This window comes from Poeciliopsis prolifica, unplaced genomic scaffold, assembly GCF_027474105.1.
Source record: "Poeciliopsis prolifica strain line A6 unplaced genomic scaffold, Auburn_PproV2 SCAFFOLD014, whole genome shotgun sequence".
Lineage (NCBI taxonomy): Eukaryota > Metazoa > Chordata > Actinopteri > Cyprinodontiformes > Poeciliidae > Poeciliopsis > Poeciliopsis prolifica.
The window spans coordinates 4,698,554-4,716,759 of record NW_026562389.1 but is presented as its reverse complement, the minus strand read 5'-3'; the positions used below and the strand labels follow the sequence as shown (position 1 = coordinate 4,716,759).

The 18,206-nt window shown below is 36.8% G+C and overlaps 1 protein-coding gene across 1 annotated transcript in view; it reads left to right on the top strand.

Moving 5' to 3' along the window:
- Positions 1-2,352: 2,352 nt before the first annotated feature.
- The window catches only part of ikbkb (inhibitor of nuclear factor kappa B kinase subunit beta), a 30,299-nt gene continuing 14,445 nt past the window's right edge, over positions 2,353-18,206 (top strand). The window contains exons 1-6 of the mRNA XM_055039435.1: positions 2,353-2,497; positions 4,639-4,754; positions 8,514-8,608; positions 12,447-12,567; positions 13,283-13,352; positions 15,120-15,208. Of these exons, the coding sequence (XP_054895410.1) occupies positions 4,650-4,754; positions 8,514-8,608; positions 12,447-12,567; positions 13,283-13,352; positions 15,120-15,208 (480 nt within the window). The 5' untranslated portion in view covers positions 2,353-2,497; positions 4,639-4,649. The remainder of the gene's footprint in view (positions 2,498-4,638; positions 4,755-8,513; positions 8,609-12,446; positions 12,568-13,282; positions 13,353-15,119; positions 15,209-18,206) is intronic.

Here is an 18,206-nt window from a genome sequence, read left to right as displayed (position 1 = left end):
TGTGGGTTAATTTAACTGGGATATTTTCAACTCAGAGTTTTTTTTTTTTACTGGTTATGAAAACCACATCATATCAAGTACAACCCAACACTTTAGCATGTGATATAAGATAGGCGTCAGTCCAATTTGTTTGTTTTATTGCTGTCAGTTCCTGTTTAGGGAAGTACGCAGAATTATGGGCGGTAGGAAGACAGTCAAATAAACATCTTTTATACTCTGCAAAAACTATTGTTGTTTGGTTTCTAGTGGTAATATCTGGCTGTACTCAAAATAAGACAAAACTAACTTACAAGTAACTTTTCAGGAAGAGCTTGAATACTGCTGAATATTCTTTAATAGCAGGTAATTTGTCTCTATTAATGTCAAACATCGATAAGTCCATCTTCACGTTTATGTAATGCCACATGAATGCAGATAATGTGAAACAAATTTACCTTAAAAAATGACACCGTTATGACTTTGATATTTTTATTACATTGTTTTTCAAAGCAGCAGACCAAATGAAGACTTGCTCTGCAATTCAAACAATGAGCACTGAAGCACTTGCACATCATTTATTTAAGTTATTAGCTACTTAAAAACCATCTGAGACATTTCCCAGACTACTTAGAGACACAAATTAAGACAATTAAAGTTTCTTATTACAAGTTTATGTTGAAGCTTTTCCGAGGCTCTTCTTTCCTGGGAAAGATTTAGATGTGACGTCTAAATCTCTAACATTTTTGACCTGACAACATGGTTTTAGGCTGATTTCATCAACAAAATGTGCTTCAGATGTTTGCTGCACATTTTACGGTGAGTTGTTTTACTCTCCATAACAGGCGATGAAAGGAAAAAGTCACTTCCCTGGAAAGTCTCAAGTACATCACCAAATACAACATCCGCTAGATCAACAGTGATTTATAAGATGTTGTAAACATAACGTAGCAAACACGCACTTTAGATAAAAGTGAGCTAATGAACGTGAAAAGCACCGAAACCTTGTGCATCACAAACATTGGCAGATTTTGTAACACACATTTGTTTTATTCCTAGTAGCCTCTAATCTAATCTGATGATCACCCACACACTGTTTAAGTGTTTCATAAATCAGCATGGAAATGCTAAAATTACTCTGGAAATGTTTGTCCAAGCATACAGAAGAAGAAGAAACATTTGCCTGACTCACTGGGATTTGTTGCAAAACGACAACAGGAAGTTGTGAATAACTTTAAAAATGAAACCAAATACAAACATTATTTAAAAAATGCTTATATTTGGCCTCACATCCCCTGTATCTAAGCCTAATCTAAGCCATAAATAAGATATGGCTTAGATTAGATTAGCAAATTAAGGTTTTTCTATATGTAATTTAATCTCACTACGAACGCCTCTAAAGTTTGTTAGACAACATTAATAAATCAGTAAAATTAAATTTTAATTTACTAAATATACACATCATCATTTTAAGACAAACCTAAAAAAAAAAAAACACTTAGTACTTTTTGGGGTTTTAGCTCAATTTGCAGAGATTATTTCATCTTTTATTTAATCTATCTTCTGACTTATGTTTGCTTTATTGTGTCCAGTAAGCAAGAAAAAACAAGTTTATACCTATAAAGAGTTGCATTATTTTAGTTGATTTTGTTGTAATGTAAACCTTAATCAAAAGATTGATCATAAATGTTATTATTTTATGTTTTTGCATTTTTGAACAAAAAAAAAAAAAAACCAAGAGGGGAAATCCACCTTTTTGAGTGCAATGAGGCCAGTTTAGTTATTTGCATTTTTAGAAAGAAAACAGTTCACCTAAAATAGAGTAGATTATTTCAATCCAGTGAAATTCTAAGTCAAACTATTGATACCAAAGTGGAATAAATTAATTAATATTTTATTGTTAATTATTTCTTGAGTCATAATGAGTCAAAAGTTATTCATCTAAATCTAAAACACTGCATAGTATGAACAACTCCGATGGGAAACTGAGCTGCAATACACTAATATGCAGGCTCAGACTTAGCTGTGGAAATTAGCATGCTAAATTTAATTTAATTTAATTTTAACTTAATTTTTTTTTCATTTCATTATATTTTATTTTATTTGAATTTATTTTAATTTTATTTTAATTTATTCCATTTTAATTTAAATTTTTTTATTTGTATTTAATTTCATTTTTATTTTATTTTTTATTTTTATCTTATCTTATTTTACTTTATTTTATTTCAACTCATTTTATTTTATTTTATTTTATTTTGTTTTATTTTATTTTATCTCTAAACCTTCACCTGAATCCCTCCAGCTGCTCAGCTGTGACCGGTGAACTCTGAGTGGGCGTGGCGAAAATCTCATCAGGTTTACAGGAAATGTGAGAACCAGGAAGTAGACAGAACTGCTGGGACAGTTGTTGTGTCGCCAAAATAACTACAAGGGGAAAAAAAGTTTTTAAAACATCTTAAACACACAAACAGACAGCAGAGTTTAAAGAAAGTCAAGAAAGACGCTGCAGAGGAAGTTTAAGGTAGGACGGATCTGAGCCGGAAACAGTGAACGAAAGAACTGCTGCAGTAACTCTTATAACAGCTAGCACCGACAGGAGACGTGTTTTTATATGACTTTCGTTTAGTTTAAACTCTAAAACGTAGACGCACGTGCTGTACAACCTCGATTAGGTCACGTTATGACTCCAGGTTTGACCCCAAACATCAAAGATTCAGTCAGAAGTTTGATCATTGCGAGTTAAATTCAGTCAAGTCCAAAACTGTTCACACCACTGGCAGATGTAGCTCCACAGTCAGTTTCATTCAAACAGTAATTACTTACAGGAAATGAGACATGCCTCTCCAGTTAGAAATTAAAGCATATTGAAAATTATTAATAGATCTTCAGTTGAGAAGCCTTTATTGACATCATAACTTTCAAATTCTTTTTTTTTTTTTTTGATTCTTTAGAAAGACTTTTGGAAATTTTTTATTTTTTTATACCATTTTATTGTTGGCTACAAACTGCTTGGAAAGCCTCCTGATGTTTAACTCCCTCAAAATATTCTTTGTCACATTCAGGTCAGGGCTCTGAAACTTAAATCTTACTTCCAGCGAGGGCTGGAGAATAAATCGATAACGATATGTATCGCAATAAACATGTAATCAATATCAATAAATAATAATCTGATAAGATATTCAGTTTTTCACTGAAAGATTATCCAGTTTGGTAGTATTTAAGATATTTAAAACAAACAAATCAATAATTATCTATAAACGGATAGAAAACGCTTATATCGCGATATGTTTTTCCAGCCTTGTCGTCCAAATAATTTGATTTTGTTGTAATCTTTTCAAACTTGTTGGATTTATCAGAAATTTTATCTTTTTGGGATTTAATTATTATATCTCACACCATGTCAGTTATTTCTTAAAACAAGAATTTGATGCATAAGTTTGAATTTATAGTCAATTTCCTCCAATGAGCACCTCTGAATAAGTTGGATGGTCTTCTTTGCAGATAGTCCAAACATTTTTATTCATATTCTGTTTTTTTAATTCCAAAACCATCTTTTTTGTTTGGGATCAATGATTTTTGGGTTGGACATTTATCGCATCATTTATCATTTATTGTGAAAAATATTGTGAATAATTTGGATTTTTTGTTGTCTCAAAACATTTCAAATAATTATATAAGATGAAAAACAAAACTGACAGTGTTATTGTAAGTTTTGTTCTTCCTTACTGATAAAAGAAATATCAGTAAATTTGAAAATATGATTGAATGCAGCTACAGTTGGCAGTTTAGTGATATAAATCACACTTATTTAAGCCAGTGGAGTCCTGAAGAAGTCTATTATTTTAAATAGGGATGTTTTTCAATCATACAGTTGCATAAAAAAATGTAAATAAACATTTTTTTTAAATCACAGTTTTTATTATCACAATATATCACAATAAAATTCTAAGTCCATATCCAGCACCTGTAGTTTGGACATGTAATTTCTTCCAAGCTGTTGATTTGAGCTGAAGTTGAAAGGATGACAGTAGTTCTGGTTGTTCGTTTGTTTCAACCTTCTTTGTGCCAGAGGATGAATCAAACCCGCTGCACGATGCTCCAACCATAACACCTGACATCATGGCGTCTTACTGAGACTCTTCCAAACAAACCGCTCCATCTTTGTCTTGGACTCACCATGTGAACAGCTGCAGATTTCAGTCAGGCTGAAATCTGCAGCCCGACTGCAGTCCAGGTTTCTTCCTTCCCCATTGAGGTCTGCAGACAGAGACGCTGGTGATCCAGCCTCAGTATTTTTCTGGTAGTTCTTGAAGTTTGAAATCCTGTTTCCTTTCATCTGAGCGCTGTAAAACATTTGAAGGTGGCTTAACTTAAAAATACAGGTTCATTTGCTGCCTTGAAAATGCAGTTGAGGTCAACAAGAAAATTGTTTTAAAGTTCATTCAAGCTCTTTGCTCTGAAAATTCTCTCATTAAATTATTTATTTAAATGTCAGTTCAGCTTACGGTGTGATATTAGTATAGATTGTGTTTTTTCTCTAATATCCTGTACACAGCAAAGTAATTAATTTACAAGGTATAATCGTATGAATGTTGAAGCGTCAGATTCAGTCAGAAATGTAACCAGTTCATTTCCTCTTGTTTGTTGCGGTGCTGGGTTCAGGTGGGGAGGCCATGAATCGGGTCCCGCTGCAGCAGCCGCAGACCTGCGGCCCGTGGGAGCTGAAGGAGAGGCTCGGCACCGGAGGCTTTGGAAACGTCACAAGATGGCAAAATAAGGTGAAGCAGATCAGAACTTGTACTAAAATACCCTTTTTGTTTTTTCTCTCTTTCAACACTACCCACATTTTACAATCATTTTATAATTAAAATAATAATTTTGACATTTTTCCTCCCTTTTTTAACATGTTGTAAATCTTGTACTATGTAAATAAACTTTGTTTTAGTAATCTCAGCCTGTAAATATTTTAACTAACTGGACTTTTCATCAGTTCTTGTATAAAACACGGCCGTTTAATGCAACTTTTACATTTTCATGTTTCTTGTTTGTTTGCTTTTCAGCATTTGTATCTTGGAGAGAGCAACTTGTGTTTAAGCAAAACTTAATCTGAAATTACACGAATTTGCCTGTGAGCTGCTGGTAACTATAATTTCCTGAGGGAGTCTTCCCAAGGGATCAATAAAGTCAAGTCTAAGTCTCTAAGTCTAAGTCTGATGTATTTTGCTTTGACGAAATGTTTGACTCAGAGGAAGAAAGTCAAAATGTTCAACAAAAGCGTTTGGGGTTTTGCGTGCCTTGAATAGAAAGAAGGAATGAGCTCAATCCAGGAAACAGGTGCTTCGCTGCACTTGTTGCAGCTGAAATGGTTTCTGTTGTCATGATAAGTCATAGCAAGATGAGATTATTGAGTTGTGATACCAGTAAGAAGGGAGTATGGGAAGCTGAACACTCCCTCTCTGGAGAAACTTTTTCTCTTTTGTTGCAGCCATTTAGCCGCATTACTCACCGTCACCTTCACGGTGGCCAAGCAGCCGGGCAGCAGCATCCTGTGAAGTCAGTCTGAAAGTTTATGGGAGATTCTCAAACAGTTCCTGCAACATATTTTGTCAGATTACAGTTATTTTGTGAATCTGGCATGCAGATAATTGTATTTAGAATGATGTTTATTTTTATAACTCAACAGCCTCAAATTTGTCTGAGGTTTTTCAAATGTTCTAGGGTCATTTTGATGTGCTGAATTCAAACTTCCTGAACTACGGACGCAACATGAGCATCAAAATGCATAACTTGTTGTTACGTTTGGATCGGTTTCCTGAGAATCTCGATCAAGCAGGAGGCGAGAGACTCCATCAGGACAGAAAAGAGAAGAATTTAGCACAATGAAGACGTAACATTCATTTTACATGTTCTTACACTTATCAGTAATTATTATTCAAGTTATAGAAATCCAAGTTTGTAACATTTAATTAATACACTCTGTTAGAAAACACTTTTTTTCTTCTAAAACCTTTTTTGTATGAGAAATATTAACAGAAATTAACTGATGATGTCACAAAAATGTCATGATTTCTGGAGCTGGATCAGATTTCTCTAAACAAATTAGACTAAAAACCTGACCTTTTTGGATTCATTGGTGCAAAAATAGTCCTAATTCAGTTGAAAAAGCAAAGACAACTTTAAAAATTATTTTTATGTAACCCAGTGTAATCGCTTCTGATCCAACTGGTCGTTTGTGGCGCTGCGTCTTGGACTTCAGGAGGATATTAGATGTTTTCCTGCTGGCACCGCTGCTGCAATGACTAAACATCCTGCATTGAAAGTTTCCTGTATTGATGACAACACTGTGGGTTAAAATTAGATATCTGATCACGGGCTGGTCTGGGATTTCATTAGAGGAACAGGATGGAGTGGCACCACTTCCTTGATGAGAAACAGGTAGTAGGATGGAGCTGGATGGGTCGTTATTTTTGGAAATACAGTCACTTTAATGGTCACACCTTGCTTGTTTCTGGTTGATTTCTGTTTATTTAAAATAGGTTTTTAAAATCAAGAAAAAATGCAGAAAAAAGATGTGCATACATAAGCAAGAACAAAATAATTAGTTTGCCATTATGTTTCTGTTTGGAAAGGAGTAGGAAGAAGTGAAAATTTATTTAATAACACCCCTTATCACAATTTAATTAAATGTATTTGTTACTGGCTCAATAATTATCAAATTTTTTTAATTACAAACAGCTTACCATACATTCATGAGCCAACAAATAGACCAAATGGTTACAAACTAATTCATAACAAGACAAAAAAAATTTACAGGTAAGAATAGAATAGAATAGACTTTATTGATCCCCAAATGACAGAATAATTACCAACTCCTTGGCAAAGTAGACCTATAAATTCTTCTTAGTCTGTGTTATAAAACAAATAAAATGCAAAAAACAAGAGACAGAAAATAAACCTCAGAGGAATTGTATCATATAATGTGATATGATAGTAAGATAACAATAATAAGCTACCAATATTAGCTTGTTGTTATTTTTCTATAATAAACATTGACATTATACTGTCCATGTGACCTACAGCTATGTGCACTGACGATACAAAGGAAATCTTTTTTCTGGTTCATCCATGACTCCTCCACTCAGCTCCTTCAGACTAGCAGCAGCAATTAGCAGCCACTGGTGGATGTGCACCGCTGCTGAGATCTTTATATGAACTACACGTCTCTGACAAATGTTTGTAAACACTTGATCGAGGGCTGTGGAAAGAGCTGAAGCTTCTTAAAGAGTCGGAGGCCTGATTTCAAGGCGTCAAATTTATTGTAGCTCATGTTTGACATATATTGCATTTTTATGACAGCTGAAGGTGACATAATTACTTGATTGTGCTATAAAATGATCCTCTGTGGCTGAAAAACACATAATATTGCCCCCTTTAAGGTTTTTATGGTGAAAAACGTGCTGTTTACAAGTTTCTGAACTTCCTTATGAATTCTCCTAGGCTAATAAAAAACTCTTTTAATTATATTTTAACTCCTAACTCTTATGAGCTGCACCTGGCCGTAGGTGTTTAACGGTCAAACTGTTCTTGGTCGTTTCGGATCATGTCTTTAACTGCGTTCACTGAAAAATTAAGCAGTTAGAAATACAGCTGCACCAATCGTAGCAGTCTGAGCAAAACATTGGTCATGAGAAAGTCTTTTATATCGTTTTGCACAAAGCAGAATGAATACTTTCTTGTTTTTCTGTCTTTTTGTATCCTTTTTTTCCTGTGCGTAGTACTTTCTCCCTTTTCCAGTCCACCATATTACACTTAACTGGACTAATTTGTTTTGGTTTCGTTGAGTTTGTTTGTTTAACCATTTTGTCTTTCTTTGTATGTTTGGATAGCATGGCTTCTTACTGACTTCTGGTGCAATATTAGGCATGTCCACTTTTTAATAACCATCAGTTAATATTAACTAAAAAAGAGAAATTTAGCAAGTTTTTTATCCACTGCTGGAAATGACATCTTATTTTCCAGTTATGAATAAATAACTGGAAACAACCATCTTAATAAAAGTGTTGTTATACTTAAAAAAACTAAACAAACAAAAGCCAGATTGAGTAAAAGTAAACCCAGAGACTTTATAATGCAGAAATGTGGAAGGGGATTAATTATTTTAGTGCAGTTAGAGCAGTATTCCAGTTTGGTCATGCACTATTTGTATCTGTGATGCAAAGTTTTAATAAGTTTGAGGACATACAAGCTTTTTATTAAACAACTGAACAGGGACTGCACTGGGACTGTTAATTGCCTGTGGGAATAATGTTTCATTTTAAGGGCAAATAAAAGTGACCATTTGATATTATGAGATTAAGAAACTGAGGCCTCGTTCTCGTCCTTGAATTAATGCCAAAGCAGTAGAAAACAGAACCAATACTATCAGCTTTTATTGGCGGGTTTGGGGAAGGATTAATGAAGAGCACTGGCAAATGTGGATATAATAAATGTACAGTTAGTCCTGTTATGGAAACCCGGGTCTCTGTTTTTGCTTTCAGGACACGGAGGAGCAGATCGCCTTAAAGCAGTGCCGACAAGAGCTGAGCGAAAGAAACAAAGAGCGCTGGTGTCTGGAGATCCAGATCATGCGGAGGTGCGTTTTACTGTCACATGCATTAACATTAACAGAGACGTTCCTTTTTTTTCACTGTTATTAAAGTAGAACCTCTTCAATGCTGTTCTGCTGTTATGTGTTTTTATACTCCTTTAGCGTTTGGATGCATAAAATGGAGAGAAATCTAAATTTATCAGCTAATAGTTTGCACATCAAAAACAAAAACTTTTTTTTTTTTTTACTTGCATCCAGAATGCATTTAACTTTAATGTTAAGCTTTTCCATGCACAAATGTGTGACTTCAAATACAGTGATAAGTATTTTGATTACTTAGAAAAAAAAAAGACATAAAAATCCTCAAATATCACGTGGAAATAATTTTGTTTCTATATCCTGCTTCACTTAATAGTGGTTTGTTGCTTTGAAGAAGTGTAATAAATTATCAAATTTGATCATAACTAAATATCTATGATTAAATTTACTTCCACTAGATTGTGAAATTATTAAAAATTTGTTTAATACTCTTCTATCAAATCAAGTTCAGGTAAATATCTCAAATTGTGTGCAAAACAATGAATGATTGTGACTGAAAGTAAACAAAAATCAAACAGATGATAACAAAATAATGGAAAAAAATCAATAAAATAGGTAAAATTAGGAAAGCTAAATAATTGACTTGAAAAAGTAATAAAAATGTTTAAATATGGAATGAAACAAAAAAGAAAACATTTTCATAAAGAAAGAAATATGCATAGAAACATTCTTGAAATTTAATGAAAATTAAAACAAAAAAAGTTTTGTTTAAATTTCTTAGCTTGTTTCATTTTTTATGTATGTAAATGAAACAACATGTAGGAAATATTTATTTTCTACATGTCTTTGTTAAACTTTTATTCATCAACATTTTTGATTAAATAAGTATTTTCTTTTTTAACTTCTTTTTTTCTTTTTTTAAAACAAGTTAAATGTTGATGCTTTCAGGCAGGACAGACTCCTGGAGGATGATCCCTGTTTAATTTGCTGTTTTGTGACCCAGCTTGGTTTGTTCCCTGACGTCTTTGGTGTTTCTGGGTTTTCCGTTTTTATGTCTCCATCTCCTACTCAGGTTTTCTCTGAAAAACAAAATTTTCTTTCCCTAATTAGAAAAAAAAATAAATCACCCACTTAAGAATTAATGAGCTTGGCTGTTTGGGTTATTTTAGTGACTTTGGTTATTTCTAGCACCACATTATTCCAAATACGCCTGTGAACAGTTTCCGTTTAGGTGTCGGTCCCTCCGGTTCGGTGCCAGCTCTTGTGGGATGGGATGTTTGTCAGTTGCAAAGTGTGCGTGTGTTTTGTTATATTTGATGGTGCAAACTCATTTTTCTTCATTCTCACTTTAACAAGTGTGTTGTTTTTGGACAGACATGGTTAGAACCACAGTGGCCCATCCTCCCACGCTCCATTCATGGAAAAACCACAGGGCAACATTAGCTATTATATTATAGCAGCTTCTTAACTCAGATTTGTGTTTCCACTGAAAAACATCTCGCTTTGTTTGGTAGCCATAATGTGTTTATGAAGTTTGAATTGCACCATTTCTCAGTTCGCTGAAAGATTTGAGCAAACAATAAAAAAAAAAAAGAAAAAGTTAATTCTGCAGTTTCTCACTGTTTTTTCATCTCAAATTGAGCACACTGATTCAAACTTTGATACTTTTTAAGATAAGAAACCTTTTCTTTCTGTTATCAGAAACAAGAAAAGAAAACATGCAAAACATTAACTTCCTGTGTTACAGTAAGATTTCAGAGCACTCAGGTTCTTTGTGTCACTGAGAGCCTGCAGTTTTCTTTGGCATAATCTGACAAGATTAAAACAGATTTACTTTGGAGGGGTCTCTCTGTTTTTCTTGGCATAAACATTTAAACTCCACCTCATTGGATTCGTGTGATTCAGAATTTTCCTGTAGCCACATTCGGATTTCTCCAGAGATCCCAGCATGAGGTCAACACATCGTGTCACAGAATCATTGTCGTTGTGTCATGTGGAGCCAAACATGGAGAACCAACATTTAGTTTTACACTCACTAACAGAATCAAACCAGGAGAACCAACATTCTTGTTTTATAAGAACAAGAATCCGGAGAAATCCCTACTAGTTTATATGGACTACTTGTTCTTATTAAACATGGGGAACCAATATGCACCATTACCTTTTTGTCTTTTTTTAGTTTAGTTTTGTTTGCATTTCTTTCTTAATTCATGTGAAGCACTTTGAAATGCCTTGTTGCTGAAAATGAGATGTATAAATAAAATTACCTTACCCAGAATTGATCGAAGAATTTTATGAACGTTTTCTCTCTATCCCGACTTTTCAGCAGTTTAAGCTTGAATTCATTTGATGATGCATTTCTTGGTGCCCTTTACCTAAACCTTTTCAGATGAGGTTTTGAGATTTTTTTTGGTCAGAATCTGAGTGTTAATTTTATATTTTTTTTAAATCAATTTCCCTCATCCCACTATATACCTCATCCTGCACCGTGTCTCTTCTCATGCTCATGTTGATGGACCTGGTTTGCTTTTTGTAGCAAACAGTTTTTATTTTGCCATTACGGACGTGATTCTGCCATCTGGGATCAGTGTTGAGAACTACAGATTATGTAATCCTGCACGTGAAACTGTTTTGGGTTGCAGTTCTTCGCGTGCCTTTTCTAGGCTTGTTTTGTCAAAGAAAAATAAATAACAGAATTACCAAAGGCCGTGCTACAAAATGTCATAATATTTGTCTTTTTAAATTGTTGATTGTTGATTCTTCATGACAGGGGAAGATTCCGTGTTAGTTGATGTGGGGAAACAGTCTGCATGCTCCTGGGGAAAAGATTTCAACAACCAGCCATTTGGGATGCACAATGCAGTAAATTCTGCCATAACTACAGCAATTTTTTACCAAATGTAAAAAATGTAAAGATATTTAGAAAAAACTCTAAAAGTCTACAGAAAAAACCAAAACAATTCCTTTAGCTGTTCTGTCTCTCACAGCTAGCTAAGCTACATCGGTGGCACCAACTCACACACTCATTCTTTGGTTACCTAGCAACTCACTCATTCTTTGGTTACCTAGCAACTCACTCATTCTGTGGTTACCTAGCAACTTACTCACTCTATGGTTACCTAGCAACTTACTCACTCTATGGTTACCTGGCAACAATCCCTTTGAATAGCTGGCAGCAGCAGCAGTTTCAGGAATCATAAGTGAATCATAAGTGACACAAAATAACAAACAGCGTGGAGTGAAAATTGTGGCTAAAACAGGAAAGGGGTCATGTCACCAGTTTGGCAGTATTTTAGATGTTTAAAATAAATAACTAATGAAACATTATCTATTTTCACTGATATGAAATGCTGATGTGGTGATGTACTTCCACAATACATTTTTCATTTGTATAGCACATTTCAGCAACAAGGCAGTTCAAAGTGCTTTCAATCATAAAAACACAAACCACACAGCCATACAGATTAGATTTAAATAAACTCAGTATTTCACCTGCTTTGCAGTTTTCTGGAAGTTTGTGTGTCGATGTTAGCGTCGGTACACAAAGTTTGCGATGTAGCATGTGACTGTCCGATGTGTTGACGTAAACTCCGGTATGAGTTGGAGCTATAGCCGCGGTGACTAAGCGGCTATAGTATATATATATATATATATATATATATATATATATATTTTTTTTTTTTTTTTTTTTTTTTTTTAAAGGTAACGGCAAATTTCTTGATATGTAACCAGAGTAACAAATACACATTAATGCTTCATTAGTTTGGAGCCAAGAAACATAAATTTGAGGTTCAAACAAAAATCTCAATCTTTTCACAAGACACGGTTGCCCTGTCTCCACCAGGTTGGATCATGTGAACGTGGTCGCTGCGCGGGAAGTTCCTCAGGGGATGCAGAAACTGGTGGCCACCAACGAACTGCCGCTGCTCGCCATGGAGTACTGTCAGGGAGGAGATCTGAGAAAGGTGCGCAAAACCCAGACCCAGGGCTGGACATGCCGTTCATTTGAGCCCACATTCATTCAATGCTTAACATCTGAATCACTTTGAGACGAGAGATTGACAACAAATCTTACTGAATTAGTTTTTCCTAAACTTTGGGTGTGCATGTCTTTATGTTTTCTGAAACTAAAAACAGAGAAGAAGGCGCTAAAAATAAGCATTCCTGTTTTATTTAACTTCTCTGTGCTCCTGGGATGTTTCCTCTTCTGAGCAGCAGCATGTCTTCATTCTGGGAAACAAATGTGGTTTTTTATTTCAACACATTCCCAAGAGGATTTGCAAAAACCGTAAACCGCTACACTACAAGACAGAATTTTAAAACATTATAGGTAACTGAAAAACACATGACTTATTGGAGACAGACGGAGTGATTAGTGGAGACTACAAGCAAAAAAACATTACATAATCTTCTTGAACTTACTATGAGTTAGACCAACAATACTTGGTAATGCTTTGAGTTTTTGCAGTGACGCTTTGCTTGTAACTTTTAAAGTTTTAATTTAAACTTTTGCTGCCTGTTTAAAAGCCTCGTAAAAAAAACTGTTTTTTGGAGAAGAGCCAGTAAGTAGGACAGCCAAAAATAACAATAAAAAGGAAGATTAGTGAACCCGATTGCATTTTGCTTTCCTTCCATCATATGTGTTACTCAGATGACGAATGCCTGTTTGTCTCTCCGCAGTATTTGAACGTTCTGGAGAACTGCTGTGGAATGAGGGAGGGATCCATTCTGATTCTCTTGCGGGACATTTGTGAGTTTTTAGCCCCAGCTTGACTCTTCTAATGTTGCAGGTCAGGTTTGTGTCACAATGATGGCTTCATTAATGATGGCTTCATTAAGTGGCGGCATGAGCTGGCTCAGGGGTTTATTTCCTGAGGAGAGGAGTAAAAGTTACCAGTGAGAAACATCATGATGTCATCCTTGACCCGAAACCTTTCGCCGCTTAGTCACCGCGGCTATAGCTCCAACTCATACCGGAGTTTACGTCAACACATCGGACAGTCACATGCTACATCGCAAACTTTGTGTACCGACGCTAACATCGACACACAAACTGTGTTCCTTTGACTACATAAACAAGTGAGAAAAAGCAGTATAAGGGATGCATCGCAACATATTTACATATTTAGAGGGGAATAGATGTAGAGGAACACAGAAACTTCCTTTGCTGCTGCGGTTTGGTGGACGTTTCCTGATAATGACTGATCCAAACCTCATGAGTGCACACTGGGAATTTCAACCACACACATCTTAGGACACAGATGTCACGCGTTCTGCTTTTCTGAACAATCTTTGCAGGCACATGTGATGCGAGTTTAAACTTGATAAATTGAACTACTAAAAGATTAGAGGCAGCATGTATAAATGATTCTAGTCAATAAAAAGCTTGTTTTTATTGACTTCCCATAGCTTAGCTTCTCGTTTATTGTAAGCAATGAAAGTGTTTGTCACATAGTAAATGTGAAGCCAAAGTGAATGATGTAATGCCTCATGTGACCACTAGGGGCTGGCATGACTCACTCCCAGCAAAGATGCATTATTTTATTAAATTCAACAGTATTTTAATGTCATCAGTCAGATTTATATTCTGATGGGGATGTTTGTTCATGTAGCTTTCATTCTGCTTTGAGATGTTTCACAGTTTCATCCCTGATTCTGGTCTGCATTTAGTACATGTAGTCTGAAGAGAAAATCAGATTTATTCTGCTTTGGAAACACAAATATGGAACATTTTTATTGTTTCTTGCTCTTAGGCCTGTCACACAGATTTTGCTGGATGATAAATGGTCCCATAATTTATTGCAATGAATTATAATATTGTTGTTTTGAGACCATTTTCAAGTAATATAATAATAACAGCATAATAATATAAGAATACATTCCCATAGATCAATAGACTTTAAATATTTAACAGTGGAACTGCAAGACATTTTCAACATTTAAATAAACAAAACAACAGAAAAAATTGAATTTCTAAACTTTTCATTACAGTATTGAGCCAAATGTGTTCATAAAGTGTTCCTCAATTGATGCAGTGACACAATTTAAAACCAAAACATTAGAAACATGCTTGTGCGTCACAATAGTGATAAGTTAAATTTGTTGCATTTTATGTCCATTTCTAGATCTGAAAGTTTACAATACATCAAAATGTTTCAAATTTCCATTTGAAACTTTTGAATTGTTGATACTCTGCATTTTAAGTAATACAAAATGCTCAGAAGTAATTGTTTTAGGTTGCGACAACCGGACATTTCCAAAGAGAAACTTCTCCTGAAGTCAAATAAACGTGTTTGGAAGGAATCAAGAGTGAATTAAAGCAACATAAATCAGGGAAAAGCTAAACTTGTAAATCCTCTCTGTTGGACAATAAACATCTAACTAGTTTAAAATGAAGCACAATCGTCAGTGATTTTTGAGCCGCCTTTATATTCTTTTAACCATATTTTAAGTAGCTTGCATGATAAATTTATAAATTTACTGGTCTGCAAATAGTTCCTCTTTTTCTGTTCCTTAGCTTCAGCTCTAACCTACCTCCACAGCAAGAGGATCATCCACAGAGACCTGAAACCAGAGAACATCGTGCTGCAGCAGGGGGAGAAGAGGGTGAGTTTAAAGAAAAAAACTCCCAAACCACAACAAAGACGGTTATGAACATAAATATTCTCAACATGTTTAGTCCTTCCACTTCATATGTAATGTGGAAAGCTCAGTGGTGAGGGGTTTGCACTTCACTTAGTCTATTGTGCAACAAATCATTGCATGTCATGATCCAGCCTAAAACGTTATGCAACTGAAGTCAGACTCATTAAAGAATTTATATTCATGTTTATGCACAATCTTATGACTTTATAAAAAAACAACAGAAGCCAACAAACTCAATCTGCTCAAATTTATAGTTTAGCATGAGTGTTTTCTCTTACATGCACAAAAATAACTGGTCTCTGCAGGTAATGTCAGAATTTGTCTTTACATTATTCAGGGAGTCATATTCCTGTCTTGTTACATTTTACACATCCAGCAAATAGGAAATAGTAGAAAGTAGCGAAATGTATAAAATAAAGTAAAAAAATCGACTTTTTTTATTTGAAAGAATATGTAAGGCATGACTGTTAATTGGTTTACTCTATTTTTTTATTTCCTACAAAACCAAAATACAGAAACATGCAAAGCTTTTTAGAAGATTGCATAACTTTCTCAATATAACAAAAATCTGTTTAATACTTGTCTTACCATCTGTTTTTTGCTGCTTTTTTAATGGGGTGGAGTCCCTCAGAGAAATTCACTGCTGTTTTCTGCAGGGACATGTCTCTGTTGAGATTATTGTTCATTATTGTGGCTTTGAACCAACATGCAAACGTTTTGCTGGCACTGATTTGCAATAAATGAAGTATTTTGCCTTTTGAGGAACTGTGCAGCACTTGCAGGCAAACGAGTGAAAAAAAAAAAAAGAACTGATCCAAACAGATTTACTCATCCTTTTATTTTGTGTTTTCTGTTTGACCATTGCAGAAAATAACTTTAATGACTGGTAACTGTTAACCCTTATACTTCACTGTTTAGTTTTGTCCAGTGATTTTTCCAACTTCTAAGTCAGAGGTTCACCAATGGGAAGACGAAAAGAATCTAACAAGGTTAGAAAGATTGGTCAATATGATCTTTAAAGTAAAAAAAATAAACTTAGTTTAAACAAATAACTTTGTTGTTCTGTCAAAGTGTATTTCAATGGATCAACTCACACAGAGAAAAATAAGCAGTTAGGAGATTTTAATGAACAAATCTTTGGCGCTCGAACCGGCGGAAGACTAGTGAGCGTAGATCGCCGGGGGGAAGATGCTGAGTCCGGCGAAGCTCACTAGTCTTACCCCCGGTCTGAATACTGATGATGGAGCAGAGCCTTGGATGGAGGAGCGCGTAGGGCGCCTGGAGAATGGTCATCGGGCTGAAGGTGGAGATGGGGAGGAGGTGGGCGAAGCACAGCTGACGAGCAGGCAGATCCCCGGAAGCTCGTCTTCTTGATGGACCAGCTTGACGTTGATTGGCTGGGACGCGCAAGGGCGCCGATCCTGATTGGCCGCAGCAGGGTGTGACGTGATTGAAGAGGATCAGCTGTGATGTGGATCAGCTGTGTTCTGTCTCCCAGCTTGAATTTACGCCTTAGCTCCATTTCAATCTGGATCAACTCACACAGAGAAAAATAAGCAGTTAGGAGATTTTAATGAACAAATCTTTGGCGCTCGAACCGGCGGAAGACTAGTGAGCGTAGATCGCCGGGGGGAAGATGCTGAGTCCGGCGAAGCTCACTAGTCTTACCCCCCAAAAAGAATGTGCCGGCCGAGGCCTACCTGCCTGCAGTCCGATGGACTGTATGCAGGCTCTGAAGCGGGGCCTGCAGTCTGATAGACTTGTTAGGCGCGAGCCGCATCGTTGGCGGGGGCCACTAGGCACGAGCCGCATCGTTGGTGGGGGCCACTAGGCACGAGCCGCATCGTTGGCGGGGGCCTGCAGTCCGATAGAATTGATAAGCTCGAGCCGCATCGTTGGCGGGGGCCGCTAGGCACGAGCCGCATCGTTGGCGGGGGCCGCTAGGCACGAGCCGCATCGTTGGCGGGGCCACTAGGCAGGAGCCGCATCGTTGGCGGGGGCCACTAGGCACGAGCCGCATCGTTGGCGGGGGCCTGCAGTCTGATAGACTTGATAAGCGCGAGCCGCATCGTTGGCGGGGCCACTAGGCACGAGCCGCATCGTTGGCGGGGGCCACTAGGCACGAGCCGCATCGTTGGCGGGGACTGACAGACGTATTCAGGCCTGATGAGCACGATGTGCTATGAGGAGCGGAGAGGGGACTGGTTGCTGCCGGGCTGAAGGCTGAGGATCTCTGGTCTGGCCGGTTCCCCTTGAAATTTAATGGTTAAAAATGGCCCAAAAGAAAAAAAAAAAAAACTACATCGCCATGCTGACTGCTCACCTGATGACCTGGAGCGTTGGGCTTCGACCGAGTTTCGAGATTGGGGCTGATGTAGGAAGTGAAGGCCGAAGATGACCTGCGGCCAAGCTGGAGGAGGGAAGCGATGGGGACGCCTTGAGCTGGGGCGGACGTAGCAGCACCTATTCTAAATGGATGTCCTGAATAATGATCGGGGAGAAGGCCGCCTTCTCGTAAAATAGGGCGGAGGTGGCGGATAAACCAGTCTGCGGTCGTGGGGAAGCCTACGGGAGCTATAAACCGGGGTTTAGCTTCCTGATAAATTTGATGCCTTTTGCACACGAATTTGAGTGTGGCACGGAAGGGGCAAGATGGACCGTCTATGCGTGCGATAGAAACTTTAATTTTGGAGTGCGTGATAAGGAGAGTGTAATGGTCGGGGAAGAACTTGATATTGGAGATTGATAAATCTTTTGAAGGGTTGAAGACTGGAAGCTGAGGCGAACTCGCCCGACCTGAGGAAACGATACAATGCTTGGAGAAGAGCGCAGGAGAGGAGCGCTTTAACATAGGGGGAGAAAGTACAAGCTCGGAGCATGGTGATGAGCTTTATGAGTAGAGGGAGAGTGATAGGCTTCAGCGGTTGGGATACCTGGTGGAATGCTTAGAGGTCGAAGA